The sequence below is a fragment of the Polypterus senegalus genome, chromosome 6, assembly GCF_016835505.1.
Source record: "Polypterus senegalus isolate Bchr_013 chromosome 6, ASM1683550v1, whole genome shotgun sequence".
Classification (NCBI taxonomy): domain Eukaryota; kingdom Metazoa; phylum Chordata; class Cladistia; order Polypteriformes; family Polypteridae; genus Polypterus; species Polypterus senegalus.
The window spans coordinates 86,199,267-86,226,728 of NC_053159.1; the positions used below are offsets into that span (position 1 = coordinate 86,199,267).

Consider the following 27,462-nt stretch of genomic DNA (forward strand, 5'->3'; position numbering starts at 1 on the left):
CCCATTGTGGTATCACAATGATCATATTCAGCTCTGACAGGAGAGCGTCCCCTGCGTGGAGAGAAGAGCACATGGCCGTGATATCTCTGCCAATCAGCAGGTACCCTCTAAAACACATGTAGCTGTGATCTCTCTCTCAAAAAGTGGCAGTGGCAACATTTGACTTTGGAGCATACCTGCCTTCCGCTGTGTCTGAGATATTTTTCCAAATTTTTACAGTTTTGGAAAAGAGATCACAGCTACATTCTCGTTCCTGATAACAAAACCAAAAATATTGTATATCATGAGGCCCTTGGATATGAAAGCTATCAATATAACTTCTTCTCAATACAAATTATTACATAGTTTGTCCTGTTTCACTACTATGCAGGCGAAGCTGCGGGGGACAGCTAGTCAGTTATAAAGCAACATTAGTGGAGGGCTGAAGGTTGGCTGATTATATCATAAAAAACATCTTGCAAGAGATGGTTATAAATCTGGCCCAAAGTTTAGGGTCTCCAGTGAAGCTTTCTTAATTGTCTTTCAACAGTGGTTTGAAACATGAGAAAGAGGTGAAAATGCACAGAACAAAGTAAAATCCACACAAACAAGCAGCATTATTAAAGAGTTTCGATAGTGAGGTTTACCTTTCATTTTTCTAAAATAACCATGTGTGTTGTACAAAATATATGGAATTGAAAAGAAAGGTAAATTAAGTAGGATTTTCCATTAGAAAAATATTAGCACTTACATCATGCCCAGGGGACCCTTTACAGCCTGGTAAGCCATTGAATCCTGCTTCACCCTACAGAGAAAAGAAAAGAAATATAAAACCTCACACTTAAAAACAACCATTGATGCAGTATTTAGTGTAAAGGATATTATAAAAGTTCACATAAATTGATTACTGTTTCCATTATTCACAGGTCCATGGCACACTTCTGTAAAGGACAATAAATGTAACAAATGCAAAATGCTGTATGATTAAACAAGATCCGAAAAATATAATATGAAATCCTTTCACCCATTCATTTTTTAACTTGCGTAATTCACCAGTAAATCACATAACACACTTACAGTAAATCTATATACATGCTACATGAAGTCTACAACAGTTGACATTTTCTAATTACGTTGTATCTTTCTGAAATGTGGGATGGAAACAGAAGTTAATGGAGAAAAATCCATGGAAGCACATGGAGAACACACAAAATCCATACAGGAAGGGAAGCACAATTTTGACTTGTGAGTTCTGTCTGTGGAGCATGTGCTACTTGTTGATTTAAATTAAAACAAACACTTATTCAAGGTTTTTTGATTAAAAAAACTACAAAAGAATATTACTTATTAATTGAAAAAAAAAAAAACGACTCTTGCTAAAGATGGTCAATGATATTTTAAAAAGGTGATATGGAAATGCTGTTTTCTGTCCCAGACTAAAAAAGTGACAAATTAAACAGTATATATTTGTAGACAAGCAGGGGGATTTCTTTGTAGCTTTTACATTTAATGATTGTGTGTTTTATAAAATTAACCATAATGCACACACCAGAAAAATGCCACTCAAGGAGTATATCTGGGGGCAAAAAAGAAGTATGCAAAGAGGTCTCATTGTTTATGAGGATGGCTTCCCTTATGACCTAAGTGGTGGGTGCGGTAACACGCTATCAGTGCATGCTCCCAACCAACCTAAGGACTAGCTTTCAATATAGGATGAAAATTCCTTTAAAGGGTGCTAAAGGAACAGTCATATCCATTTTTTGGTTTCTTATGGTTTTGCATTTCTGCTTTTTAACAGTTTGTGTTGGTGTCACTAATTAAAGACTTGTTCCAAAATACAGACCAGTGCTTGACCATAACTAGTCATTACAATAAAAGGCTTTTGCAGTGCTCATTGCAAAGGAAACATTTTTGTTGTTGGGTGTCTTGTATGCAAATGTAAATGATGTCTGTCCACTACTTCAAGTTTATTGTCACGTGTACATGGTATAATGAGATCCCGACTTATATGCCTCTCACAGGCTAGTTAAGGTACAATAGTACAATACTAATAATGGACAATACATAAAACACAGAAGGCATGTTCATGATGTTTTCAGTACAAGAAGCTATTAAGCAGCTTTATGACCTGTGGGTAAAAACTATCACTGAGAAAGATTTGTTTGAATCCTTGAATGAATGGAAAAGAAGAGCGTGTTTCTAATGACCAGAACTGTTGTAACTGTTTTCTTATTTTAAAAATGGGACTGCGCTGAATTCAAAGAAGGTTATCTTTGCTGAAGTAAGCAAAACATAATTAAAAACTAGAAAGTATTTTGTTAGCAGCCACAAAATCTCTATAACCAATATCACAATGACAGCCATTTTGTAATGCTTGACAATATGAAGGGGTCAGCTGTTACCTCCGCCATTTTTCTTCTATTTCATTTTGAGTCACTTTGTCATTTTATTCAGTGGTAAAGGTTTGTGACTCTGTTCATGAAATTCATGAAATATTTAAAATGAAATAAAACAGTCACAAACTACTTAAATAACCATCCAGCCATTATCAAGCACACTTAATCTGTTTCAGGGTTCTGGCATTGTAAGCAAAATAAATAACAATTTTAACTAGTCAAAAGCAGTATAGCTTGATAAATGCTAAAGAAAACACTGTTGTGTTTGAATGGATATTCTGCACTGGCGTAGCTAGGGGCAGGTGGAGGGACGGTCCGCCCCAGGCGGCACATTTTTGAGGGCAGCATTATTGGTCAAAAGGCTCAGTACAATTTGTGTGTAATCAGAATGAAAAAAGTAAAATTCTCTGATTTTTATCCACAAATGTTTCAAAAATAATCTTCAGACTATCCTTCTGTGACGGCATCAGACACAGCAGTTGAACTTTATGAGGCAATAACAAAAATAAACATAAACATTACACCGATAATAATTTCTAGGAAGATAAACGACTAATTTACAATTTATAATATTACTAGCAAAATACCCGCGCTTCGCAGCGGAGAAGTAGTGTGTTAAAGAAGTTATGAAAAAGAAAAGCAAACATTTTAAAAATAACGTAAGATGATTGTTAATGTAATTGTTTTGTTATTGATATGAGTGTTGTTGTCATATCTATCTATTTATATATATATATATTTATATATATCTGTATATATATATATATATATATAGCAAAATACCTGCGATTGGCAGCGGAGAAGTAAAAAGAAAAGGAAACATTTTAATAATAACGTAACATGATTGACAATGTAATTGTTTTGTCATTGTCATGAGTGTTGCTGGCATATATATATGTATATATATACACACACAGACACATATATATACATATACATATATACACATACTGTATATACACACACACATATATATACATACTGTATATACACATATACATATCTACATATATACTGTATATACACATATATATATACAAATCTACATATATATATCCACATATATATATATTAGGTGGGACTCGATTAAAAAAATTAATCCAATTAATTAGAGGCTGTGTAAGAATTAATCTTGATTAATCATATGTAATCGCACACGTAAATTTGCCCCAAATCGCAAATATTTTTTTTAATTTAAAAGTGTTTTAGTGGGCGACAGAATCAAATAATAGACATGTACATGAATATTGTAAACTGAAGCTGTTTTAATTTCTGAAAAAAGCCTTTAAACTGCATTTGAATTCAAAACAGAAACAAAAATATCATCCCTGGTTAAAATTGGGCAGACTTAAAAATAAAGTGGTAGTTTAAGTACTTTAAGTAGATTTTCAGAATAGTATTGTCTTTAAATAATAATAACCAAAATTTCAACATAAAGTGCAGTTTTTCTTCTTAAAAAAATAAGTCAGAAACATAAAAGGTAATTTGACCAACTTAATCTTTAAACTCTGAGTAACCTTAGCCAAAATTATTTTGTACATTAGGCTAAAACAGTGTGTTCATTGAACATTTTGTAATTAGATGTAATCAGAATTACTAACGGTCACGAAGTCCAATGATCCCCAGTAAGAGCCACAAAGTCTGCTTTCTGTAATGCATCTAATTTTGCTTGCTTTTCAGTGTGCACAAAACCATGCTTTTATCAAGGCTTCGGGTAGTCGAAATGATCAGTTGTAGGAACGCTTTATTCCGACTATAACATTTTTGTAGCTGTGATGTGTGCATCAGTGTAATGGATGTACCAGGAAATCATGCATTGACAAAAGTTCCCGCTTCCTGGAATTGAAAGTGTGATTAAATGCGTTATTTTTAACGCGTTATGGAGTACATGCATCGAAGCTTCTCAGCTGTGCTTGTGCTAATAAAGGGAAACATTTTAAAAATAACGTAACATGATTCTGAGTTAACCAAATATTTTTTCATACGCCCCAAACCAAGGAGATGCGAAGGTAAAATGAATCGGTAGCGCGCATATATACTCAGTGCATCCCTCTCAGGAATCGAACCTCGATGTCAGCATTAGAGGCTTAAGACTCTACAATTAGCCACAGCGTGTGGCTTGTCTATGAGAGTATGTATTGTAGATCGGGGTATATATATACATTTATATATATATACCCGCGTATCGCAGTGGAGAAGTAGAAGTTATGAAAAGAGAACATTTTAAAAATAACGTAACATGATTGTCAATATACAGTAATTGTTTTGTGAGTGTTATTGAATGTTGCTGTCATCAAGGATTTGATTATCATTATTTGTTTCAATCAGGTCGTATTTGTATGATGTGTTGTGTTCAAGTTACATTCCGTGTTTGTCAATCGTTGTAAAGATAAGAGGTTTCATTCATCGATTAGTTTCTTACTGCATCAATAAACAGCTCGTCTTCCTCTTTATCTGAGATGTGACAAACTGCATGCACGGTTTTTTTTACACTGTCTTCCTTTAGCGGACATTCACTTTTTCCACCGTGTGCTTTGTTTCCGCAGTAGCTGCACTTATGAATATGATTCTATGTATCAGACGCTTCATATTTTTTGCTGCCTTTAATTGTGTAATTCGGTTTTGTTCAGCACTCTTTGGAGCTGTTGCTTTTTGTCTGTGCACTGCGTCAGTTCACGTGAGCCGCTTGGTGTTCTTGCATCGAAGGTTCCCAGCTGTGCTGGTGCCATCTCGTAATGTCAGCTAAGACCCGCACTTAAAAGTTTCTCTCGCAGTTTCTGAGTTTGTGCCAAACACCACCCTGACCATCTCATCTTCCTCTGCATAAGCACAGTCCTTCACACGTGAATATTTACCCGCAGTGTTTGTATTGGATTGCCGCTGATGGACGGCCTTATATGGGCAGGCACTAAATTACAAACGCTAGTGGCAGCCTGTCTATGAACTTAATTTAATATAAACTTACGGTTCACGCCGTGCTTTGTTTCCGCAGTAGCTGTACTTATGAATATGCTTGTATGCATCATTTGCTTCATAATGTTTTTCTGCCTTCTCAATTGTGAAATGGCGTTTTGTGCTCATCGCTGTTTGGAGTTCTTCCTTGTTCTCTACGTACTTACGTAGGAGGCGTGATGATGTCACACGAAACTCCGCCCCTACGGCCATCTCCAACTCAACTCCATTACATTATATGTAGAAAAATAGGTTCCAGTTATGACCCTTACGCGTAGAATTTCGAAATGAAACCTGCCCAACTTTTGTAAGTAAGCTGTAAGGAATAAGCCTGCCAAATTTCAGCCTTCTACCTACACGGGAAGTTGGAGAATTAGTGATGAGTCAGTGAGTGAGTGAGTCAGTGAGTGAGTGAGTGAGTCAGTGAGTGAGTGAGGGCTTTGCCTTTTATTAGTATAGATAATATCTCTTTGCAGAAAACATCCCCACCTATCACTTGTACACTACACTGGTTCTGGTTTTCACAGCGTAACTATATTAAACTAATAATTAGAACACAGATTATCAGTGTGTCTGTATTATATTCTTGTCTAGTTGATGCTTATAAATAATTCTATGTGAAAAATTATTTCTGTTTCTATATGTATCTTAATTTTTCTGTATACATCATTTTAATTTTCTATTTAAAGAGGTTAACATATTCAGATATGTTGGAGGGCGGAAAATTGAAGCACTGCCCCACCTTGAGCGGCACAAACTCTAGCTACGCCACTGATATTTTGCAAAAATATATCTGTTACCTGTAATAACAAATGCTTATAAATAATTCTATGTGAAAAATTATTTCTGTTTCTATATGTATCTTAATTTTTCTGTATACATCATTTTAATTTTCTATTTAAAGAGGTTAACATATTCAGATATGTTGGAGGGCGGAAAATTGAAGCACTGCCCCACCTTGAGCGGCACAAACTCTAGCTACGCCACTGATATTTTGCAAAAATATATCTGTTACCTGTAATAACAAATGTTATGCCTTCCGTGTGTATATGCCAGCCAGCAAATCAATATGCCTATGTGCTTCACAAACTGTGTACGTAATCAATTAGAAAACCAATGGATTTGAGGAGAAAATCGAAAGCACTGCATATGCTGAAAAACCCTGTGACATGAACAATTTATGACAACAACAGTGCAATTTAACATCACAACATCTTCCACATACCTTTTTTCCATCTACACCATCAATTCCTCTCTGCCCCTTTTCTCCCTGAAATAAAGATGTGAACAAAATCAGTTAAAGAAGAACACAGTAAGGAATATTTTCAAACAAGGAGTTGATCAAAAAGAGTTCAATGGAATTGTGACTGACCTTGTAACCTCTAGCTCCTTTCTCGCCCTGCAAGGAAAAAAAAAGGTAATTAAAAATAACAACAGAACATGCGGTCAGCATATAGCTCAAGGCGATAATTAAGTGCATACTGTACTCCTTAAATAGACTGACTCCTATTAAATAAATAAAACAGCTAAGCAAGAAAAGCAGTAGAGCATCCAGGCCTGCAGGATGCTCCATTATATAGTCTCAGTTTTAGAGTCTCCATTTAAATAATGGTCCAATATAAGATATGAATTAAAATCCATAATTTCGTGCTCAATGTAGGGTCTATTTTATTATAAAAAAAGATTATATTAAAAATGATATTATGAAGTTTTAATTTTTTCGTATACATGTACAAAAGAAAAATGTGTACAGAAGCTTTTATTACTTGATAGTATTATGTTACTGACCCTAATTGTTTCAGATTTGTAATGCAATGCATGCACATAAAGGTACATTTTTTGTGATATATATATTAGAAGAGTGGATTCTAGCAATGTACTCTCTGACAAATTAAATACAGCCTTACCTTTTCGCCTCTGCCTCCTTTGTCACCCTGGAATTATAAAAAATAAAAAATTTAAAATTCACAATACTTTAAGATTATGCCTATGCCTGACATAACTGTGTGATCACTATACTAAGAGAAGTACATTATGTATTTATGTATTGGCATCAATATGAAGTGTCAAATCTGGCATATGAAAAGACTGCCAAGGTTTAAAATATACTGCACACAAATCTACCAATTACTATTAAAAGTCAACTTCTTAAGGATCACTCCTTCCTTAATAAATTTGTCAAAAGACTTCAGTACATCAAAATGAAAGAATTTTCTTTAAAGAAAAATGGAGGAATGAATAAAATATAAACATAATTAGAAACAAAATAAATGCTGCCTGGCCCACTGTGTTAGTCTGATGCAAGCCAAATGTCTCTGTTTGTATGGTGGGGTGTTCTGTTCATCGAAAATCTCACAACACACTACTATTTACCCTCTCAGCTCCCCTCAGTCACTCTCTGTTTCACCCTTTTGGTTTCATTACTTCCCTTACAGCAGATTGGATTTGATGGTGTCAGGGTCCCCCTTGTCAGTGTCTTGTTTCTCTTTGCAACGTGTTTCAAATTTTACATTACTTTTTAGCCTAGCATCCAGCACGGGTTGAGTGGGCAGAGATCCCCCTTGTGGTATTGACATAGTTTTGGAAAGTGGGAGGTGGAGTCCGATTTTGGGTGTTTATATGTATATAAACATATCCAAAATGGACAAAAAGATCACGGGCTTAAGCCTCTGAAATTTTTCCCCCCAACACTACTTCCTTACAGTGAACATTCATTCAATTTCCAACTGTGGATACAGAACACTTTTTGCAGAGAACAGCATGAAAAGCCCACTTAGGTGGACACTTCTGAGCTTTCTCTAGAATTACTTCTGTGGTAAATAATGTTCTCACTTAAGCCCATTTTAAAATGCCCTTTGCTGGCAACTAAACTAAATGCACGCTTGGCATCACTATCTCCATTAACTTTACCATCCATTGAGGCTAGCAGGACCCTATCCTTGCCATACACACCTATTGTTACACAGAGTCCTGGTGAAACAATACAATGGCTAGTCTCTCCTAGTAATTTTCCTTAAATTCTTCCCTTCACCAATCAGTCTTATATCTACATAAGTCCTATCAATTACTGGTAAAAGACATCTATTGAAGAACACCTTTACATGCTAGTGTTAGTCTTCTTTTTTTGCGCTGTCACTGAATTTTACTTTTAACCCTGCATTATAACATGCACTAGTTGGCAAAGAGGAGAGGTTGGTAGAACGCGCTGATAGTGCATTGCCATAAACACCACACAACAACCACCTGGATCGGGACCTGAGTGCAGTGGGTGACACCTCAGCACCACACTGGAGCAGTGGGAGTTATTTTATGGTGGATGGAGCGCCAATCCTGGCACCAACCCCCAAGTTTCCCCTGTAAGTTGGAGGACCTACTTGCAGTGCTGGATGCAGATTAACGTCATACCCAAGACAAAGAAATTGAAGGTAAAGGGTCTTGCTCAAGGGCCCAACAGAGTAGAGTCACTTCTGGCGTTTTTGTGATTCAAACTGGCAACCTTCCAATTGCCAGAATACATCCCTAGCATCAGGGCCACCACTCTGCCCAGTAGAAGTAAAAATATGTTTTATAACACTTTGTTTCTCAGTTACCATATGTAAAATACATTCATTTCTAGATGTAATATAAAGATGATATTTGCATGGATATTACCATTCATTCATAGTGATTCATTAATATGCTGGATAAATGTATATGTCTGATTCTGTACAATTCAGTATAACATACAATAAATCAGAGGGCAAAATGAAAATGCCAACCTTCATGCCCTGGTAACCAACAGGTCCAATGTCACCTTGCCTTCCCTGCAAAAAGAAAAGAGCAGTTATAAACTATATACAAACAAATGAGCAAAAATGGTCATGAGAGAAAATATATTGCATTTGTTCTTTGTTGTTTATCATTTTTAGGAGCACTCTTGAGAAGGCAATGTTCATAAAAATAACCTGTAACTTTTGCTTGGTAATAAAATTTACAGACATCAAATATAATGTAGAATGCATTAGACTTTACTTAAGCAGTGAGGCTTTCAATATAAACTTTGCATTACCAGCGGTGTATTTGGAATTAAAATGTGTCCAGATATAAGGAGCTTTAATAGACTTTGAAGTCATTTAGGTGACTTACTGGGTCTCCTGCTGCTCCCTTCTCTCCAGGTAAACCTGGTCTTCCAGCTTCGCCCTAAAAAGTAGAAAGACAATTGCAGATTAACTTAGGAAGAACATTGGCTTAATTAACATTACAATTTTCACATGTGCTTTCTGTACACTTACATACCAGAAGGCCCAACTGATAACATGTTACAGAATTAAAATATGATAGCTTTCAGATGCTCAGAACTGTTTAACTGAAATTGTAAACTATCAGAAACAAATTCAGGAACACTCCTAATATTTGCAAACAATGTTAATCTTTGCCATCTCCCTGTCTTTCTATACTTTCATTAGTATCTGATCCTTTTTATCTCAAAAAGTATCTAGACTGGGTAACACAAGACACTCAGTTCTTATTAAGCTGTTTTCATTTTTTTTCAATTAATGTAGCATTGTTCTCTATCATTTCCTTTGAAAGGAATCATAAAAACACTTTACAATCTTAACAGATAATTTATATTAAAATATCAAGCTTATCTCATTATATTTAACTTCACTTTTAATAATTATGCTTATCATCTAGTCCTTCAAGATGCAAAGATGAAGATGAAAATAAAGTTGTTTGAATGTATAGATTTAACAAGAACAAGGGGACAAAGTTGGAAACTTCTTAAAGGTAAATTTCACACAAACATTATGAGCTTTACACAGAGAACCATAGACACATGGAATAAGTTAGACAGCAGGACATTAGGGACCTTCAAAACTTGACCTGTTATTTTGGAAGTAATTAAGTGGATATACTGGTGAGTTTTGTTGGGCAAAATAGCCTGTTCTCATCTAAATCTTTCAAATGTTCTAATGTTTATTGTCCTCCTTCTTATCCTGCAATAATAGATTTTCTATAGTCTCTTTTTGATTATTTATTTTTTAACTGATGCATCTTGATCCCTTCAGGTTGGACTTTCCAACATGGTTTGTAATATGTCATCTTTCACCACCTATACTTGACACTGCATATTATTGATATTCAGAAATATGAAGGTTTGTTCAAATCAGCTATTTTCAGTGGACATCCCTGAACACAAGATCAACCGGATCAATTTGAAAAACATTTCAGAACCAGCATGCTGGAGGAGAACAGCATTAACAGTTTTGTTATCATCAGTACTAATATCAAAAGGCCAGAAACATCATTCAGCTTCCTGACATCTGAGGATGGGATCATGTAACCTATAATTGTGTTAGCAAAAAAAATGCTACCACTTTATTTATCTATAGACTTGCCTTTACTACAACAAGATTTGCTAGACCTTGTATCAACGTTATTTGGCTTCTTTGGACTTAAATATAAGCCCCAGTCAAGGACACATCATCTTAATTTAAATAGTCACCTATATGCAGTATATAAAATCGTAAGGATTTTCTGTCTGTCAAGCACAAATTTGCATAGTCCTGGCCTTTGAAGATTGATCTTGGTCTCAATTGACAGCTTATGCCATAACACATGCAACACATGCAACCCACGATTTGGACATCTGGCCCTTGGAGGCTTTAAAAATGTGGTTTTTAGCCCTTCTCACAGCTAGCAAAGATGCAACAGCGTGCTTTGCCTGACAGCAGAGTGTGACAGGAAATCCACAACCACACATAGAAAGCGCAAAACCTACAGCTGTACGAGCAAGACGCAGCTTAAATTCAAACATACAAGAACAACAAATGATGACACAGCCACACACTACAGCAACATACATTACCAAGGAAAAAGATCAGCCTAAGCTTACACAAGCAGTGTAACAATACACCATTTACAGCACATATGCATTATCAACAGCTCCTTATGTTTAACATCCATGGAAGCCTCTACAGATTTCATAGCCTGAAAATGCAACCATCTCTCCTTCTACGCTTACAAAACTACATGATTTAATTCACAGAAATAGCCCCTCTGTTCAAGCCTTTACAAATACAAGTTGAATTGAATGTTTCAGTACCCCAGCACTCTAAACCCCAAGAAAAAACCTGCCCCCCCATTCCCCTGTGCTCAAGAGTTTCAGCACTTACATATACTGCATGGACAGACCTTTTCAGATGAAATGCTTACCCAAACACTTTCATGACTTCACAATACAGACACCTCTCTTCCTTTGCTTAGGATAGTATAAGATTTCATTAATGCTATTAGTCTTTACATCTAAGCCTTTACAAATAGAACACAGGTTGAAGATGAAGACAAACTACCATCACTGGCAAACGTCGTCCAGCTTCTAGAAGTTACAAAGTGCTTCCTCACCTCTTTTACATAAGACCAATGCCACTCTGACTCACAGTACTTCAATCTTTTGCTTTACTGCTTCACTGCATTCTTTTTTCAATAAGTATTTCTTTTGTTTTGGACTTCCACATTATGCCACCTCTGCCTACTTTTTCTATTCCCTTTTATTTGAGGATCAGAAATACACATAAGCAGGGCTAAGAGCTCTTTATCTTGGCAAACCATGCCAATCTCTTTTGATAATCCTCCAGTACATGGTGCCTGCATGTCCAGAATTCATAATGTGGTTGATCACTATATTGGTGGACTTCACCTCCTTCAGTTTCCTTTTTATTTCAGGACTGGCGATCAAAAATTAAAATGAAGTAAAGCTTCCACACTTATAACTGAAGAATTCCTAGTCAACAGGAGACATTTAAATAGTTGAGACAAATATTTCCTCCACACTAATACACTACTACCTTCCAATTTGAAAACTTCACTAGGCAAATGTTGACAAGATTTGGAGATCAAGAAGCAGTATAGTTAAAGTTAAATGTCTGCTCTGTACACTGATTTTGCAAGTGACTTAATACACATGAGATTAAATACGTATTTGTTAACCATGACCAAAGTACAAGGTAAATATTGGAAATTGAGTCTATGTTTAATTTAATATTTTAATTTAATTTTTTTTTTAAGTAACAGCAGAGTAGATGCTGCAGCCATATTTATTCTAAACTGTGGAAAATGATTCCTTATTAGAACTTAATCTGAGAAACATTGTACATGTTGCAGTTCTTTGGTTCTTCTAAAAACACTTGCCATATTGCTCAATATTTATACTCACATCATAGCCTCGCTCTCCAGGTGAACCAATTGGACCTCTGGGTGGCTGCAAAATACAAAGAAAAATTATTTTGTAGTGCATCTATGGTGACTTAACTATCCACTTCTGTGCATAAAATATCACATCTTCAGATGGTGTCCATACACCCGTAGGTTTGACAAATCTCTTTTTCCCTGTACAACCTGTTTTTCCAGCACAGGGTAGTAGAAACATATGTATATGACCTCTAACCAGGCCAATTAACCTAATATGCATGGCTTTCGAATGTAAGAAGAAATCTGACATCATATACAGGCACAGGAAGAGTACCACTGTGTCCCTGTAACATAAAATAACAATCTTAAATGTGCTAAATCCAATTCATTGGGCGCACAGTGGAGACAGGGGAGACAGGGATAGCTGTATTGAGTGCAAGGAAGGAAACAACCTTTGACAAGTGCCAGTCCACCACATGACCAACACCCACACTAACACAGGGTCAATTTGGACTATCCAGTCAACCTAAACTGCATATCTTTAGGGATGTGTGAGGACAAGAGAACAACAGTTATATTTGGGACTATGTATCCAAATGGCCACTAAATACTAGTCATTTCAGCTCAATCAGACCTTTACAATGATGATCACTGGCCATATTAGATCTATCACAAAGGAAAAAAAATCAAATGCATAGTAGAATATTTACCTGGCATTCGAAGGAACAGCACTGCAAAAAAGGAGAGAATATATGTTTAAAGATCACTTAAAAAGTCAATTTGGTATGTATTTTCAATAATAAATAAAATTATTAAATGAGTGTAAAAGTCATACCGCATGTTCTGATTCTTTAACCTACAAAGAAAAGAAAGAGAAGTTGTCAGTTTTCTTTGAAAGACTGAAAAAAATCTTTTATTAAAATTCATTTTATACCAAATAAAAGAAGTTGTAAGAATACAAACACATTGAACACATACCATATGCAAAATCATTTTTAATTTGAAATTCAGAAGGATACAGATAAAGTAGTACTATATGTGTTTTAAATAAATCACAGATTATATTTAACAGTGAATGAGCAAAAAAAGGACAATGTGAATAATTTAGCAAATACAAACATACAGCTTTAAGGAAAGGTTACAATAAAAACTTGCCATTATTGTTTAGTACATTTAAAAAAAGAAATAAGTATTGGTAGATAGAAGGTGATACTTACAATAAGATCAATAATATTGCGAATTGTCTCTTCCTTCTGTTTTGCAATGGTACCCGTTGCAGTGAAATTTTGCCTGTATGTGTTATCTGTTGCAATAACATTCAGTCTGGTTTCCTAAGTTAAAAACATAATAGAATCATGTAGCCTTTCTAGGTGTAAATATAATTTAAATGTTAACCATGAACTTAAATTTAAACATTATTTATTGTTATTACTGTACAGATAGGATTAAATTGGAAGTATAAGGAGGTATATATACTGTATTTGAGAGTTGCAACAGGCCTGATAACATGCAATTTAATCAATATTCTATGCTATCTGAATGCACAGTTCTCATTCAGAGCGTACATGCATTACAAATCAAAATTCTTTTCGTTATGTTAAAAGATCACATACACAAAAATTAACTTGTGAGTTTGCGCAGCTTAATAATGGAAACATCTTATTAGAGAAATTACAAGAAGAAGACAACCCTGAAAGTTTAAGCTTAGTTGGACAGATATCAATGGATTAGCTGGCCAATAAGGTAAACAGATGTTAACACAATATGGTGACAGACATGTCTAAGTAACAATTTTCTCTGTTAAAATGGTTAATAATAATAATACATTTTATCTATATAGCGCCTTTACAATGCTTAAGGTGGTTTAATGTTGCGCAACACATAAATTAAAATAGAGGTAGTAAAATATATTTTTGAACAAACACATGTGCCTAAGTCTTCTTACTACAGTTCCGAAGAGAACAAGGCTTTTTATTCATCTACACATTTAGTGCATAATAATATTACTGTTATTATATACATTTTGACAGAAAAAGAAATGGCCATACAGTATAATCAAGATGCCAGTATGACTGACAGTGACAGCTTTACACTGAAAACCCTCTGTAGTAGAAGCAGGTGATATCTGTCACCAACAGATGAGGGATGATAAGAGTAAATCAGATATTTTTAGCAACGTAGTTAATTCAAAGTAAAGCTTCATTTGGTGAAGCAGCAAAATCTTACCACTGGTAGGCGTATTAATAATCCTAGTATAATAGATTTAGATATTTAAGTACAGTGAATATAAATTTCTTAAGTGTACAAGTAAACTACATTACTATAGAAGAATCACAAGGCTCTTCGCTACCATATTTTGTGTTATTTTTTCAGAAAATATTTTTAGAATTAATACTAGGGGTTTACCCCCTGCTCGCTTCACTCGCCAATCCCCCTTGCCTGCGCTACTCGGCAGCCACTTGCGTCTGTTCCGCTCACGCTGTGAAGAGGGGGGGCTGAACGCACCCCAAGGAGACGCTGTCGCTCCTTCAAAACCCCCTCTTAAACTGTGATACAATGGGAAACAAATACAGGTTTTTTACCTTCTCTTTGCTTGATCAGCTGCTGGCTTGCTGATCTGCATCTTGCGTGCCGTGATCTGCATCGTGCGTGCCGCTTTGAACATTTAAAAGCCTATACAGCAGCTATCTTTGTCATCTACTCTTTGTCTTTTATTTCCGGGCCCGGGAGTGGTTAAATGTCTTGGCACAAAGTTCTTGAGATTTTATAGTTTATTATTTAAAAACTAGGCTCACCCACCTTTTAAGGCGACCGACTTTTAAGTTGACCACTTCTTAAGGCAATTTAATATGTAGATCAATTTGATATTTTATACAAACTCATTAATTTGGTTATATTGCATTTGAGCGGTATTACTTTAATACTCGTAGTTGCTGTTATTTTTGTGATGAAATTTAAACTTTTTTTCTATATTGAGGTTGCCCTTTTGAACCCCCTGATATTTACTATGCGGTGAGGCATTTGTACTCCATCAACATTAATTATTTCCAGAAACATAATTTTGTCAATTTTTTCAGCGCATCAGGCACAAAATCAAGGGAACGATGGGAGCACCAGAACTCTGCTCACTTCATGTTGCTTTGTACCGCAAGCTGCAAGTAGTAAGTCTGTGATAAGCGGAATACCACTACGCTTTCCACTCACGAGACGGAAGGACAATCCCGACCGCTTTTATATAGTAAGAAAGAAGAAGATGATATCGCACAGTCTGGAGTAGAAAATCATCTTTTACCTGGAAAAACGAAACTACAAATCCCATTGTGCATTGCAAAATGGAAGGGGCGTATGTGAAACTCCGCGCCTGCGTAGTACTCATGGGACGGAAGGACACCCGACCGCTTTTATATAGAAGGATGGAATAAGAATCTGGAAATCTATCAACAGCACATTAAAGTTCGATAAATTCTGAAAAGAATGATACCAAATATATATATATATATATATATATAGGTTTTAAAATAAGCCCAATTTAAAGCGTGACAAATAATGTGAAATAAAAACATCACATAAAATCATTGCACAAAATCGCTGCATTTTTTGGCTTAGGATATTATATACGGTATATAGAGTAGCTATAATGCTATTTTAAACAGTAACACCAAATTATGTTTTTATACACTTTTAACTTTGTACAATAGCTACAGCTGTATGGCTGTCAAAATAATCATACAGGGAAGAATAATGCTAATCTGTGCTAGAAAAAAGACAGCTCATTGAAAATACATGATACAGGGCTCCATTAAACATCATAAAATGCCTAAAAATTTGGTGTAGCTTTTCTTTTGTATTTATAAACCACTACATACCAAGTGACTTGGAGAGATAGCCACAGAAAACACTTTGATACCAAGGTGCTTGGCCTCACTAGCAGCATCCTCTAAGCCCCCACATGGCTCTTTGTAGCCCTCCAAGGGATATCCATCTGTCACTACAATCATATATTTGTTCTCCCGTCGATGGGAACCACTGAAATGAAAGAAGCAATTTTTTTTCATAATTGCCACATGAGCAATAGAATACAATTTTAACATTGAATTAAAAAAAACTTCTAATGTCCCATTTAATTTAGCATTTGGATAAAGGGAAGGTTGAAGCTTATGGGACACACATTTTAAGATACACTAATATAGTTTGCAGAATATGTTTACATTATAATTTTGCAGTAATAATACTGCAATCAGAATATGGAAAGCATATAACATTTAGCATGCTGCAGTTCAGTACTACCATGGGAAGGCATTTCAGCAGGTTGCTTTTAGATAGGGGCAGCACAGTGGCACAGTGGTAGTGCTGCTGCCTCGCAGTTAGGAGACCTGGGTTCGCTTCCCAGGTCCTCCCTCTGTGGAGTTTGCATGTTCTCCCCGTATCTGTATGGGTTTCCTCTAGGTGCTCCGGTTTCCTTCCCCAGTCCAAAGACATGCAGGTTAGGTGTAGATCCAAAATTGTCCCTAGTGTATGCTTGGTGTGTGGGTGTCAGTGTGTGTGCACCCTGCCCAGGGTTTGTTTCCTGCCTTGCGCCCTGTGTTGGCTGGGACACAATGACTGACTGTTTTTAGATAGCAAGCATTTACAGGTAATTTGCTTCAATCTCAGTTAGGACTGTACCTTCTACTGGTGTATAAAGAATGGAGAAATACAAATAAACCCAAAGACCAAATTTAAATTTCTGCCTCAGAAAATATGAGGCACAGAAGCAAAAAAAAAAAACCACAATGTTCTAATAGACTCTACTGTATACAGGACCAGAGGTAGGCCACTCACAAACTGTCAGGCTATTACCATACCAATACACTCATTTATAGTGAAGAGAGAACTGAAACAGTAAAATAACTTATAGACTACTACTCAAAATGGCTAAGTCTAAAGAAAGCAGTGGCGTGGTTCCTTAAGTTCAAAGAAGTTGCTATTGCACCTGAAAGATGAAAGAAAGGCATTCCAATATATGGTCAGCCAATCTGAACATAGCCCAGAAAGTCAAAAAACACTGATCACAGAACATAAGAAAGAAAGATAAAGCAACAATGAAGATAAAGCCATTTTCTTTAGAAGACTTGTCTAATGCAAGGAAGGAGCTTATCTGCATCAGTCACACAAGAGATTAAAACCTTACACAAAAATCACCACATAAGGAAAAGTAGTCAATTTTACAAAACTGATCCAGTCCTGTAAAGCAGAATCCTAAAAGTTGGAGGCAGACTCAGCAAAGCTGCTATGCCAGAAGAGGCTAAGTACCCCACAATTCTTCACAAGAATTCACATGTTGCCACCCTTACTTTGCAAAACATGGTTTGGGCTACTGTCACGTCCCCACAAAGATCGGCTGGCCATGAAACATGGGCCTCCAATTCAGAAGGTAGGAGCTTTTGCAGTTGAGCTAAATGGAACCCCCTTCAACCAAGTGAGCAATCAGACCTCTGACTTCTACTGCAATTGTGTGAGTATTATATTACACAGCATGAGACTCCCTCCTTCAGCCACACTAATTCCCAGCCAGAGCTAGTTTACCAATTTCTGCCATTGACATAATATTAGTAAAGAAAGTAAATGATCTTGCTTCTGGATGTATTGTAGGCCAAGTCACTCACCCCACTAGTAGTTCCTCAGTGCCTCTCTTGATGGCGCAGTCTGTGTAGGTGCCTTTGCCAATGTACTTGACTTTCCTCAGTCGACCTTGCAGGTCGGCTTTCTGAGCAGGCATTTCACTCAGTTCTTTAATCAACTCAACTTCATCACTGTAGTGCAAGGCACCTGCATTCCACACCAGTTCTCGATCACAGCGATAATACCTTAAAAAAAATTCAAGGAATGTAAAAGAGTCAGATCTGAAGCAGAATCCCATTAATTCTGTTTACATTGCTATGGAGACTCCTCTACAGACTCAAGATAAGGACTAAGAAAGCACAGAATCTAATAGAGACATCATAGTGTTCATTTCTATTTATTTTATCTTGTAATATTTTAAAAATAAAATGCTTATGTCTTTTAATTTATATAATAACAGTATACAAAGACTATGTAATATTACTAAATCCATATACTTTTCACTTTAAGAATTTAAATGAGTAAAGAACTTTCTATCCAGAATGCACACCTTGATTTAAGCTGCTCAATGAATGAAACAGTGAAGCCCATGACCTCATCGACATAACTTCCAAATGGTTTAACTCTTAAAGCAACACTTTCTGATGTATCCAGTACAAAAAACAGGTCCACAGGGCAATCTGAAAGAAAATTTTTTAAAATATGTTGTAGTAAAGTTTTCAGGTACTGCATATAGTAAAATCTATATATTGCACATAAATTTAATATACCTATAAAGGTGTACTGTAGTGTATATCAGGCAATAGAGCACATTAAATTCTTATTTACGGTAATGTAGTTAAGTGCTGTGGAGGTCCAGAGCCTATCCTGGCATCACTGTGAGGAAGGCAGGAACAAAGCTAGTACAGGATACCAGTCCTTCACAATGCCAACATATGAGTTCACACACATTCACACTCACACAAGGTGTTATAGAATATATTGGATATTTCATTAAAATTAAAGTTGGCTTTTAATTAAAAGATGTGATTGAATAAAAACTATATCTGCTGTAGTTTCAACTTCCCTATGGGAGAAATTTTGATTTTCCTAAAATCATGAATAAAATGAATCACCAAAATAAAAATAAATACCAACAGTAATTAGTTTATTTTACTTTAATAAACTGAGAAAATAACAGAAAGACTTCTTTCAAAACAAATGATTGTTTCAATTATTTTACAAAGAAAGTATTCTGCCATGGAAGGGTTGACAGAAAAGTTTTTACATAAGAGACCATAAGAAGAGATGTGAGGCAAGGATTCATAACTGAGAAGTGAATATTCACTGCCGCCAAGTCAAAAATATAGAACAAATGTCATTTTACCAGGAACATTATTTAAATAAACACCTGCTAATATTTTTTTTATTTATCCATAATCTTGGAAGATAAGAGGTGCAGGTCATGAGTTCTATAAAAATGACGAAAAACTGACATTAAATTAGTTAGTTTTGTATACGATTGTGCCGCCATGAAATGCAAAACTCTGTAAAGGAAGAGTTTTTGGGAGACAGAAAACAAGGAATAGTGCACCCTAAAGCATCTTTCATGTTTCTGTATATTTCTGCAACTCTCTAGTACATGTAATCTGCAGCATATCAGTAAAACCAATTTCATGGTATGTCTCTCATTCTTATTACCACAAAGAAGTCTAGAGTGTTTTTTTTGCAAATGGAGAAGTGTCCAGAGGAAAGAGGAGAGGAGGAAGGTAAAGAGAGTGGAACTGAGGGTAGAAACTTTTAATGTTGGCAGTATGACTGGTAGGGGGAGAGAGTTAGCTGATATGATGGAGTGAAGGAAGGTTGATATATTAAAAGGATGTTAAAGATAGAGCAGCCAGGAAAGAAGAAAAGAGGAAGGCCTAAGAGAAGGTTTATGGATGTGGTGAGAGAGGACATGCAGGTGGTGGGTGTGACAGAGCAAGATGCAGAGGACAGAAAGATATGGAAGAAGATGATCCGCTGTGGCAACCCCTAACAGGAGTAATTAAAAGAAGAAGAAGAAGTTAATATACTGCATATGTTCTACATGAAAGCACACCAAAAAGGAAAGAAAATTTATTACATGAGAAGTCACTCCTTGCCATTGCCTAGTGAGCAATTCTTCCCTAGGATTGTGATCACCAAGTTTATTATCATAATTGGCAAAGTGCGCATCGCACTACCAAAACACCGCAAACACATCTCAACAATATATCTATGTGTCTACAAGTGAAAGAAGCATACTCTGATTTTTTTAAATATAGGACTTTATTTAAACATGAAAAGAGAGTTAGATTGTGAAATTCGAGGAGGAAAATGCTTTCGGGCAGAAACTAAAAAACGTGTCAACGACATGGTCAGTGAAATGTTCACTGTTCACAAAATACCAATGGTTCTACAAAACGTTTTATGTAGTGAAACTCCAAGCTTTGCTGTAAATTCAATTTCATATGAACCAATTTCCCATCAATGTTAAATCTCAGCCCGGATTCCTCACCTGCCTGGGGCTCAAAGTCTTGTTTTATGTCTTTTTTGTTTAATTTTGAGTCGTTGAGTTATGTTAATGTTACTTTTGTTTATTTTTTGCATAGTTTTCTATGCCTGTGCCATGCTCCATGTGTTTTGTAGGTGTCCTCCAAGAGGTGGGGCCACCTGCCAATTAATGTATTGCCAGGAACTGCCCTCCACCTTATAAATGAAGAGGGTCTTCCACAGTTCTTGGTGTTTCATTTTGAATATACTAGGGTGTGGTGAGTTTGTGTGATTCTCTAGATTTTTTGACTTCATGCTTTGTTTTTTGACTTCATTTTTGCTTTATTGTCTTGGGACTCCGTCATCTTGGATTGCCTTATTGTTTAGGGCAAATTGTTTTTTTCCTTTGAGTTCTGTTTGAGTTTCGTTGCCATTAAAGAGAATTTTTGTGATATTAAACTTTTATTTTATAAAGAATCTATGAGGCCCTTTTTGTGTCTAGCTTGGTTTTTTTTGACAGGATGTCCCCCTTCTAGTGGCCATTTTTGGAAGGATGGGTCTTACATTTGTCGGAACTCCTAGCTCAGAATGATCACTAATTAAATATATAATTACTGAAAAATTACTCGCAAATTCTATTGAGTTTAATAAACATTGTATTGGATTTTTGGCAGGGTCGTTTTGTAATTAAAGCAAGAATGTGGGCAGTAGATTTCCTGCAGATTTAGCATAGCAATAAAAATGTAAATATTCTGTGATATCAGAAGCCTGGTTATATAAAGTATCCTTTCAGGAAAATTTAAAACTAAACCTGGGTCAACACATAATTATAACATAAGATTACTTCACAAGTAAATACACAGCACGAATCATAAATACCAAACCAATATGGTCAAGAAGTGACCTTATTAGCTAAAAGTGAAACAAAAGTTAAATAGGTCTTAAAGTTAGGGGTTACTGTGAGAAAACTGAAGTCTACAATCATCATTTCATATTGAAATTAGTCATATTTATTACCAAGTAGGAAAAAAAAACCATCCTGGCTGTTACCAACAAAGTTCTATCCTGTTTCCACCTGCTCCCACAAATGTTTTATCCTGCTCCCAACCACATTACCATATTCCCCTGTAAAGGCACATGAAAAACGTAAAACAATATTGATGACTATTTATTTATTTACTTTTCAAGAAACAATTTTTTTGAGGTTGCTCTAAATGTCGCATTTGTTTACAACTCTTAAATTTAGTTTAATGCAGGAAAATTTAAGTCAGGATTTCTGCAGGAGTACAATCTTCTAGGCCATAGCACAATTTAGGGATTATTTGCTGAACCAGGCTTTTACCTGAATAAAAAATTACAACAGCTGAAAAAACAAGAATATAGAGAGCATTCTTTTCTGGTTCTTTTACATTTAATCGATTCTAGTAATTCACAGGCAAGTACAGTACAATGAACACATTTGATCATCAACTATTAGTTGTATAATAATTAAATGAAAGCGCTTTCTGTTTACAAGAGCAATCCATCCAATACAGATGTTATGAAACGGCTCAGAGATGACTGTGAGAAAATTCCTGACCAGTCAGCCAGTTCACAATGAAAAGTGCATGTTGACAAATACAAAACCTGTAATGAAAATGGAACGGTGTGATTTCTGCATTATGATCTGTGTAATGAAGGCTCCAATTAAGCACACAATTCAGAGACAACTGCTTTAGGATGGCTTGTAAGTCATTCATCATCACCCTGTGCCAAACAGTTATTACAATTCCTGATAGCCTTCCATTGGCAATATCTTCCAAAAGACCTAACACTACCTTTGGCATTTATGCCCAACAACACACAGCACACCCTTTTTCGAAGACAAAACAGATAGGCTGCAACCTCTGGAAAGTACCATCATGTCCCAACAAGGAAAGCAGATACTGTAATTAGTTTCTGAAGTTGAATCAGGAGATGCATGCAAAAGGCAAAGCAAACAAAAATAAAAAAAACAAAGTGACCGAAACCCAGATGAGAGGCAAAATTCACAGTCAATAATCAGGCAAAAAATCAAAAACCAGACAAAATATGAAAATAACCACAAAGAGAATTCAAAGGGGTTTAGAATGTTTTATCCACAGTTAGGAAAAGGCTCAATGCTAAGGCTGACTTTTTATCCCTTCTGCTGATTAATTCAAGGCCACAATCCCAGAGACCACACCTCTAGAAACACAGGATGTGACCCTGACAACAGTACACAAAATGGCTTCCATAATAGAAAATGGCTATAAGACCTCAAAATTCAGCCTTAGTCTTGACACATAAAGTGTGTGCATTAGGCATTGTTACCAAGACAGTTGTATTGAGTGACTATGTCAGTTAATTGATGTACTTAGTCCGAGCACATCAGAAAATGACATTGAACTATGCAATGAAATGAAATTTTCTGTTCAAATCATGAGAAACTGATACATTGTGAGATAGCTAGACCAATACAGATTTAGTTTATAAACATCTCCTCGAAGCACCTCACTCCCTCTTCACATATGACTGCACAGCTGCACATGACTAACATCATTCTCAGGTTTGCTGGTGACATGGCTGTGGTAGGCCTGATATCTAACAACAATGAGCAGGCTTACCTGGATGAAGTGGAGTGCCTGTCACACTGGTGTCAGGACAACAGTCTACTCCTGAATGTCAGAAAGACAAAGGAGCCGGTGGTGGAATTCGGGAGAAAACAGAGGTATTATCCCCTCCTCAGTATTAACAGCACCCAGGTGCAGAGGGTGAACAATTTCAAATACTTTGGTGTCCACATCATAGAGGACCTAACCTCGTCCAAACACACTGACACATATAAGCCACAACAATGTCTTTACCACTTCAGATGCCTGACAGACTTAAGGCTGCCCTATCAATTACTAAAGAACTTGCACACATCCACCACTGAAAGTATTCTGACAGGAAGTAGTTCTGCCTGGTTTGGGAACAGCACACAGCAGGACTGCATGAGTCTACCGAAAGTGGTGTGATTAGCTGAATGCATCACTGGGTATGCACTCCATAACTTCAACTATACACCAAGGAATGGCAGACCAGAGCAAAGAAAATTATCAGTGATTCTTGTCCTCCCAACAATGGCCTCTTTTCTGTACTGCAGTCAGGGAAAAATTGTACCAGTGCCTAAGGTCCAGATCAGAAAACTGTGTGGTGCCCTATTGTTAACTCTCTCTCACACTATTTATTTGTTTATTTAGACATTTATTACTGTCACAAGCTTAAAATTCTATTTATAATTTTAGGTATTTGTAAAGTCATGTATTATTGTTATTTTCTTTTTATTATTCTTCTTAAAGGCACAGTCTTAGGAGATGAGTTACTATCATATATACTTGCGTTAAGTTCTCCCGCGGATAAGTCAGGACTTGATTTTACCATATAATTTCTGGTATTTTATAATGTCGGTTGTATAAGTCAAATGCGGAAAACTTACATTATTGGTCCAAGAGATTATGATTTGCTAACGCCCACCTGAGAGAGTAACCACATACCACACTGCCTTTTTTTCTATGTGGGTACGGCAATGTGCTGTATCAGTGGGTGCTCCTAACCTCTCTCTCTCTATTGTGCATGCGTGACCACACTGTAATGCCCAAACTATTCCGAAGAAACGTTTGCACTGATTTGTGTTTTTCATATCTCACACTCTATACACCTTTATCGTAAGAGCATCCCTTATCTACGATGGAGCGTTCGATCAGAAGAAAATATGAAGCTAGTCTTAAATTAAACGTTGTTGAAGTAGCAAAAGAAATTGGTAATAGCACTGCTGCAACAAAATTCGATGTGTCTGAGAAACTGAAGCGAGATTGGAAGAGGCAAGTGGATGTAAAAAAAAAAATGTGTCACATTTTTGAATGGGCATATAAGTCAGGGTCTGATTTTATGATTGATTTTTTGGGTTTCAAGCCCCGACTTATACATGAGTATATACGGTAAGCATTTCAGTACATATTGTACTATATACATATTTTTGACAAATAAAATTTGAATATGATTCATTGTATCTGTTAAATACTATCAACCTACTCAGATTCTACTGTAATTAATGAGATCGTAATTAGCCAAGCCAGGTGCCGTAGCGGTGCAGTTTAACAAATAAGTGGTAATATTGGAGGGTAGCAACAACTACTGGGATGGCATGAGGAGTAGATTCGAAATGGCTAAGATAATACATTTTGATATAAATACAGTAATACATTGGTTAGCAAATCCTGAGAATGAAGCTCCAGTGTGGCACAAGTGCAAGTTTAATTACATGTCTGCTACAGGAGTTTGTAAGTCATTGTGTAACTTCCCTACATGGAATAGTCATCTGTCCTTAATGTAGCATGTAGTGTAGAACAAAAAGGTATTTGGTGTGGATTATAACTCTTTTAATGTTTTGCTAAGGCAATAAATATAACTTGTTTAGTATGTCATACAAATGTAAAGCAGTATAATTAGAAACAAAATTGTGGATAATAAAAAGGTTAGAAGCTGGATAAAAGAAATGCCACATAGCAGAATTACTGGAGTTAGCAGCTGGCCATGAAAGGAGCCAATACAATACATGGATGGGGGGGTTGGATAGGGGATGCAGATAGAGAGCAACTTACCTTCCCTTCAAATGCTTGGAGATTTGGTAAAGTCCATTGGCGTAGGTGAGTGGCAAGCATTGCATCATGCTTAAGAATTGTAACTTGGATGAGCTCATGGAGATGAGGAAAAAATGCAGATGGCGTTGCCTTTGACCACAAATATAGTATGAGGTGCAGCCTGTGGCATGAATGTGTAACCTCTGGGTGAGGCAGGTGAGAGCATGTGGAGATGAAGAGATACCATATTTCTTCGTGGGTATGTCCACCTCCGATACATAGCTTTTTATAATGAACTAAAGGTCTAAGAAACTACTTTTTTAGCTAAAGTATTACTTTAATAGTTTTTTTTATCAACAAGATTATTGTCAGTAAACAATAGCAAACCACACTGAATTTTCAAGATGTAGGTGTTCAAACCGTCAGTGATAAATGAAAAAAATGAAGACATAAAACATGGGTAGAAAATCTAAAATACTGTCTACATTTTATGAATGATACTTAAAGATCAGTTCTTTAACTGAATTTTCCTTCAGTCTTTGAAGTGTTTGTTCAACGTTTGGTGGAGCTGTCTGGTGCCAAACAACAAGCTTCAACCATACAAAAGATGTCTTAAAGTTTGGAGTGTGCAGAGAAGTTTTAAAGGAAATGATATTGTAGGGTGTGTTGCAATTAAAAATATTGATGTGCGAAAACAAGAAGCAGTATACATTAGATCATACAGCATGGAGTTAAAGGCAATGGCAGAACGGCTTACGGTGCAATGAGGTCAAATTTGAAATATTTGGCTGGTAAAATAGTACAGTGAGTCAGAAGAGTTAGTAAGAAGTACATTGATGCCTGGTCTGGTCGTGCCTTTCAAGCAGCGGTGTTGGAGACCTGGTCAAAGTTAATGGAATGATGACTGCTGAGAAATATAAAGAAATGGTAACACTTTATTTTAGGTACTGCAAAAGTGCATCTACTATTACGTAACAAGATCTTAACAAACACTTCTTTTGGTCTTCATAACACTTCATAGAATCAGTAAAGTGTTTATTCATCTATGCAATCTGACCTGCTAGCAAAAACTTGACTTTGGAGTGGTCTGGAGGGCTTCACTGAGACACATTTCTATTTATAATATATATTTAGTATAAGACCTGTAAAACCTTCATATTGACAAGTGATTTTACCATCATGTGAATGTGCTACACTGCACAGATGTGAATAACCTATCTACTGAGGTTTTATAAGACCAAAAAAGAGTAAATGAGTAATAGATGCATTTTTGCAGTACCTAAACTAAAGTGTTACCAAATAAATTGATTCATCATACTGTACCTTTAAGAAAATGGCTTATTGAAAAAAACTTCACCTTTCAGCCCAAATCCAACTCTAAAAACACTGCATACACAACTAATACCTATTTGGAGCAGAACTCTACAGATGGGACACTAACAGTATTAGGCTTTTTCAGAGCATCAGCCTCAGCGCTATGCAGGATCACATGCAGAGAAAAAGGAGCAAAAAGCAGCAAAAATCGAAAGAATAATTATGGGAAGCTTGGAAGAATTTACCATCAGCGTACTTCAAAAAACTAAACTACAGTGAATTGCTTCAGTTTTGCATTTCAAGGGAGTTCCCTCCTCCACCACCAAATGCTGACTTGTTTTAAAGACACAAGACATTTGTGTGACTTTAAATTGTTATCTATATTTATGTATGTTTTTCCAATGTTATATAGTGTTTCATGAGGAAATAAAATACTTACTGCTCACATAATGTGTTGGAAACATATATTTTTGCTAGAAATATTTTACATGGTACTATAAATAATTTCAAACAAAATCTCAAAGTAGTGAGCTGGTAAGATGACTTTATGAAACTAGCCACACCAATAAAAATGCCACAAAACTGTTAAATGAGATTGAAGGAAATGCATAAAGTAAATTCCTGTTGCATGCCAAGTCTGCTAGGATAAAAAATGTTTATATAATCTGAAGACGTCTGAAAACACTTGAGTCTTGCTACTTCTCTCTCTTTCATTTAATTTTATATAAACAAAATATTGCTTCCAAACTGTGGATGCATTATGAAAGCACTTAAAAGAGTGTTGAATCAGTACACTATACACTATTATGCATTCTGGGATCTTTCAAAATGCGCCACTGAGTTATCATTAAGTGACTGTGAAGGCTGTGATAATTGATGATTCTGCTTTTAAACTCATCTGACCACTGAATGACCTCACTGTTATTAAACAGGGT

At 36.0% G+C, this 27,462-nt stretch overlaps 1 protein-coding gene across 2 annotated transcripts in view; it reads right to left on the reverse strand.

The window, feature by feature from the left end:
* col6a1 (collagen, type VI, alpha 1) overlaps positions 1-27,462 on the reverse strand; it is a 97,539-nt gene that overhangs the window by 53,009 nt on the left and 17,068 nt on the right. For both annotated transcript variants that reach the window (XM_039756475.1, XM_039756474.1), the window contains 13 exons: positions 18,649-18,778; positions 18,143-18,343; positions 16,364-16,523; positions 13,715-13,828; positions 13,333-13,353; positions 13,208-13,228; positions 12,523-12,567; positions 9,453-9,506; positions 9,086-9,130; positions 7,235-7,261; positions 6,700-6,726; positions 6,553-6,597; positions 731-784 (listed from right to left, as the gene is read on the reverse strand). In XM_039756475.1, coding sequence (XP_039612409.1) covers positions 731-784; positions 6,553-6,597; positions 6,700-6,726; positions 7,235-7,261; positions 9,086-9,130; positions 9,453-9,506; positions 12,523-12,567; positions 13,208-13,228; positions 13,333-13,353; positions 13,715-13,828; positions 16,364-16,523; positions 18,143-18,343; positions 18,649-18,778 — 944 coding nt within the window. The remainder of the gene's footprint in view (positions 1-730; positions 785-6,552; positions 6,598-6,699; positions 6,727-7,234; positions 7,262-9,085; positions 9,131-9,452; positions 9,507-12,522; positions 12,568-13,207; positions 13,229-13,332; positions 13,354-13,714; positions 13,829-16,363; positions 16,524-18,142; positions 18,344-18,648; positions 18,779-27,462) is intronic.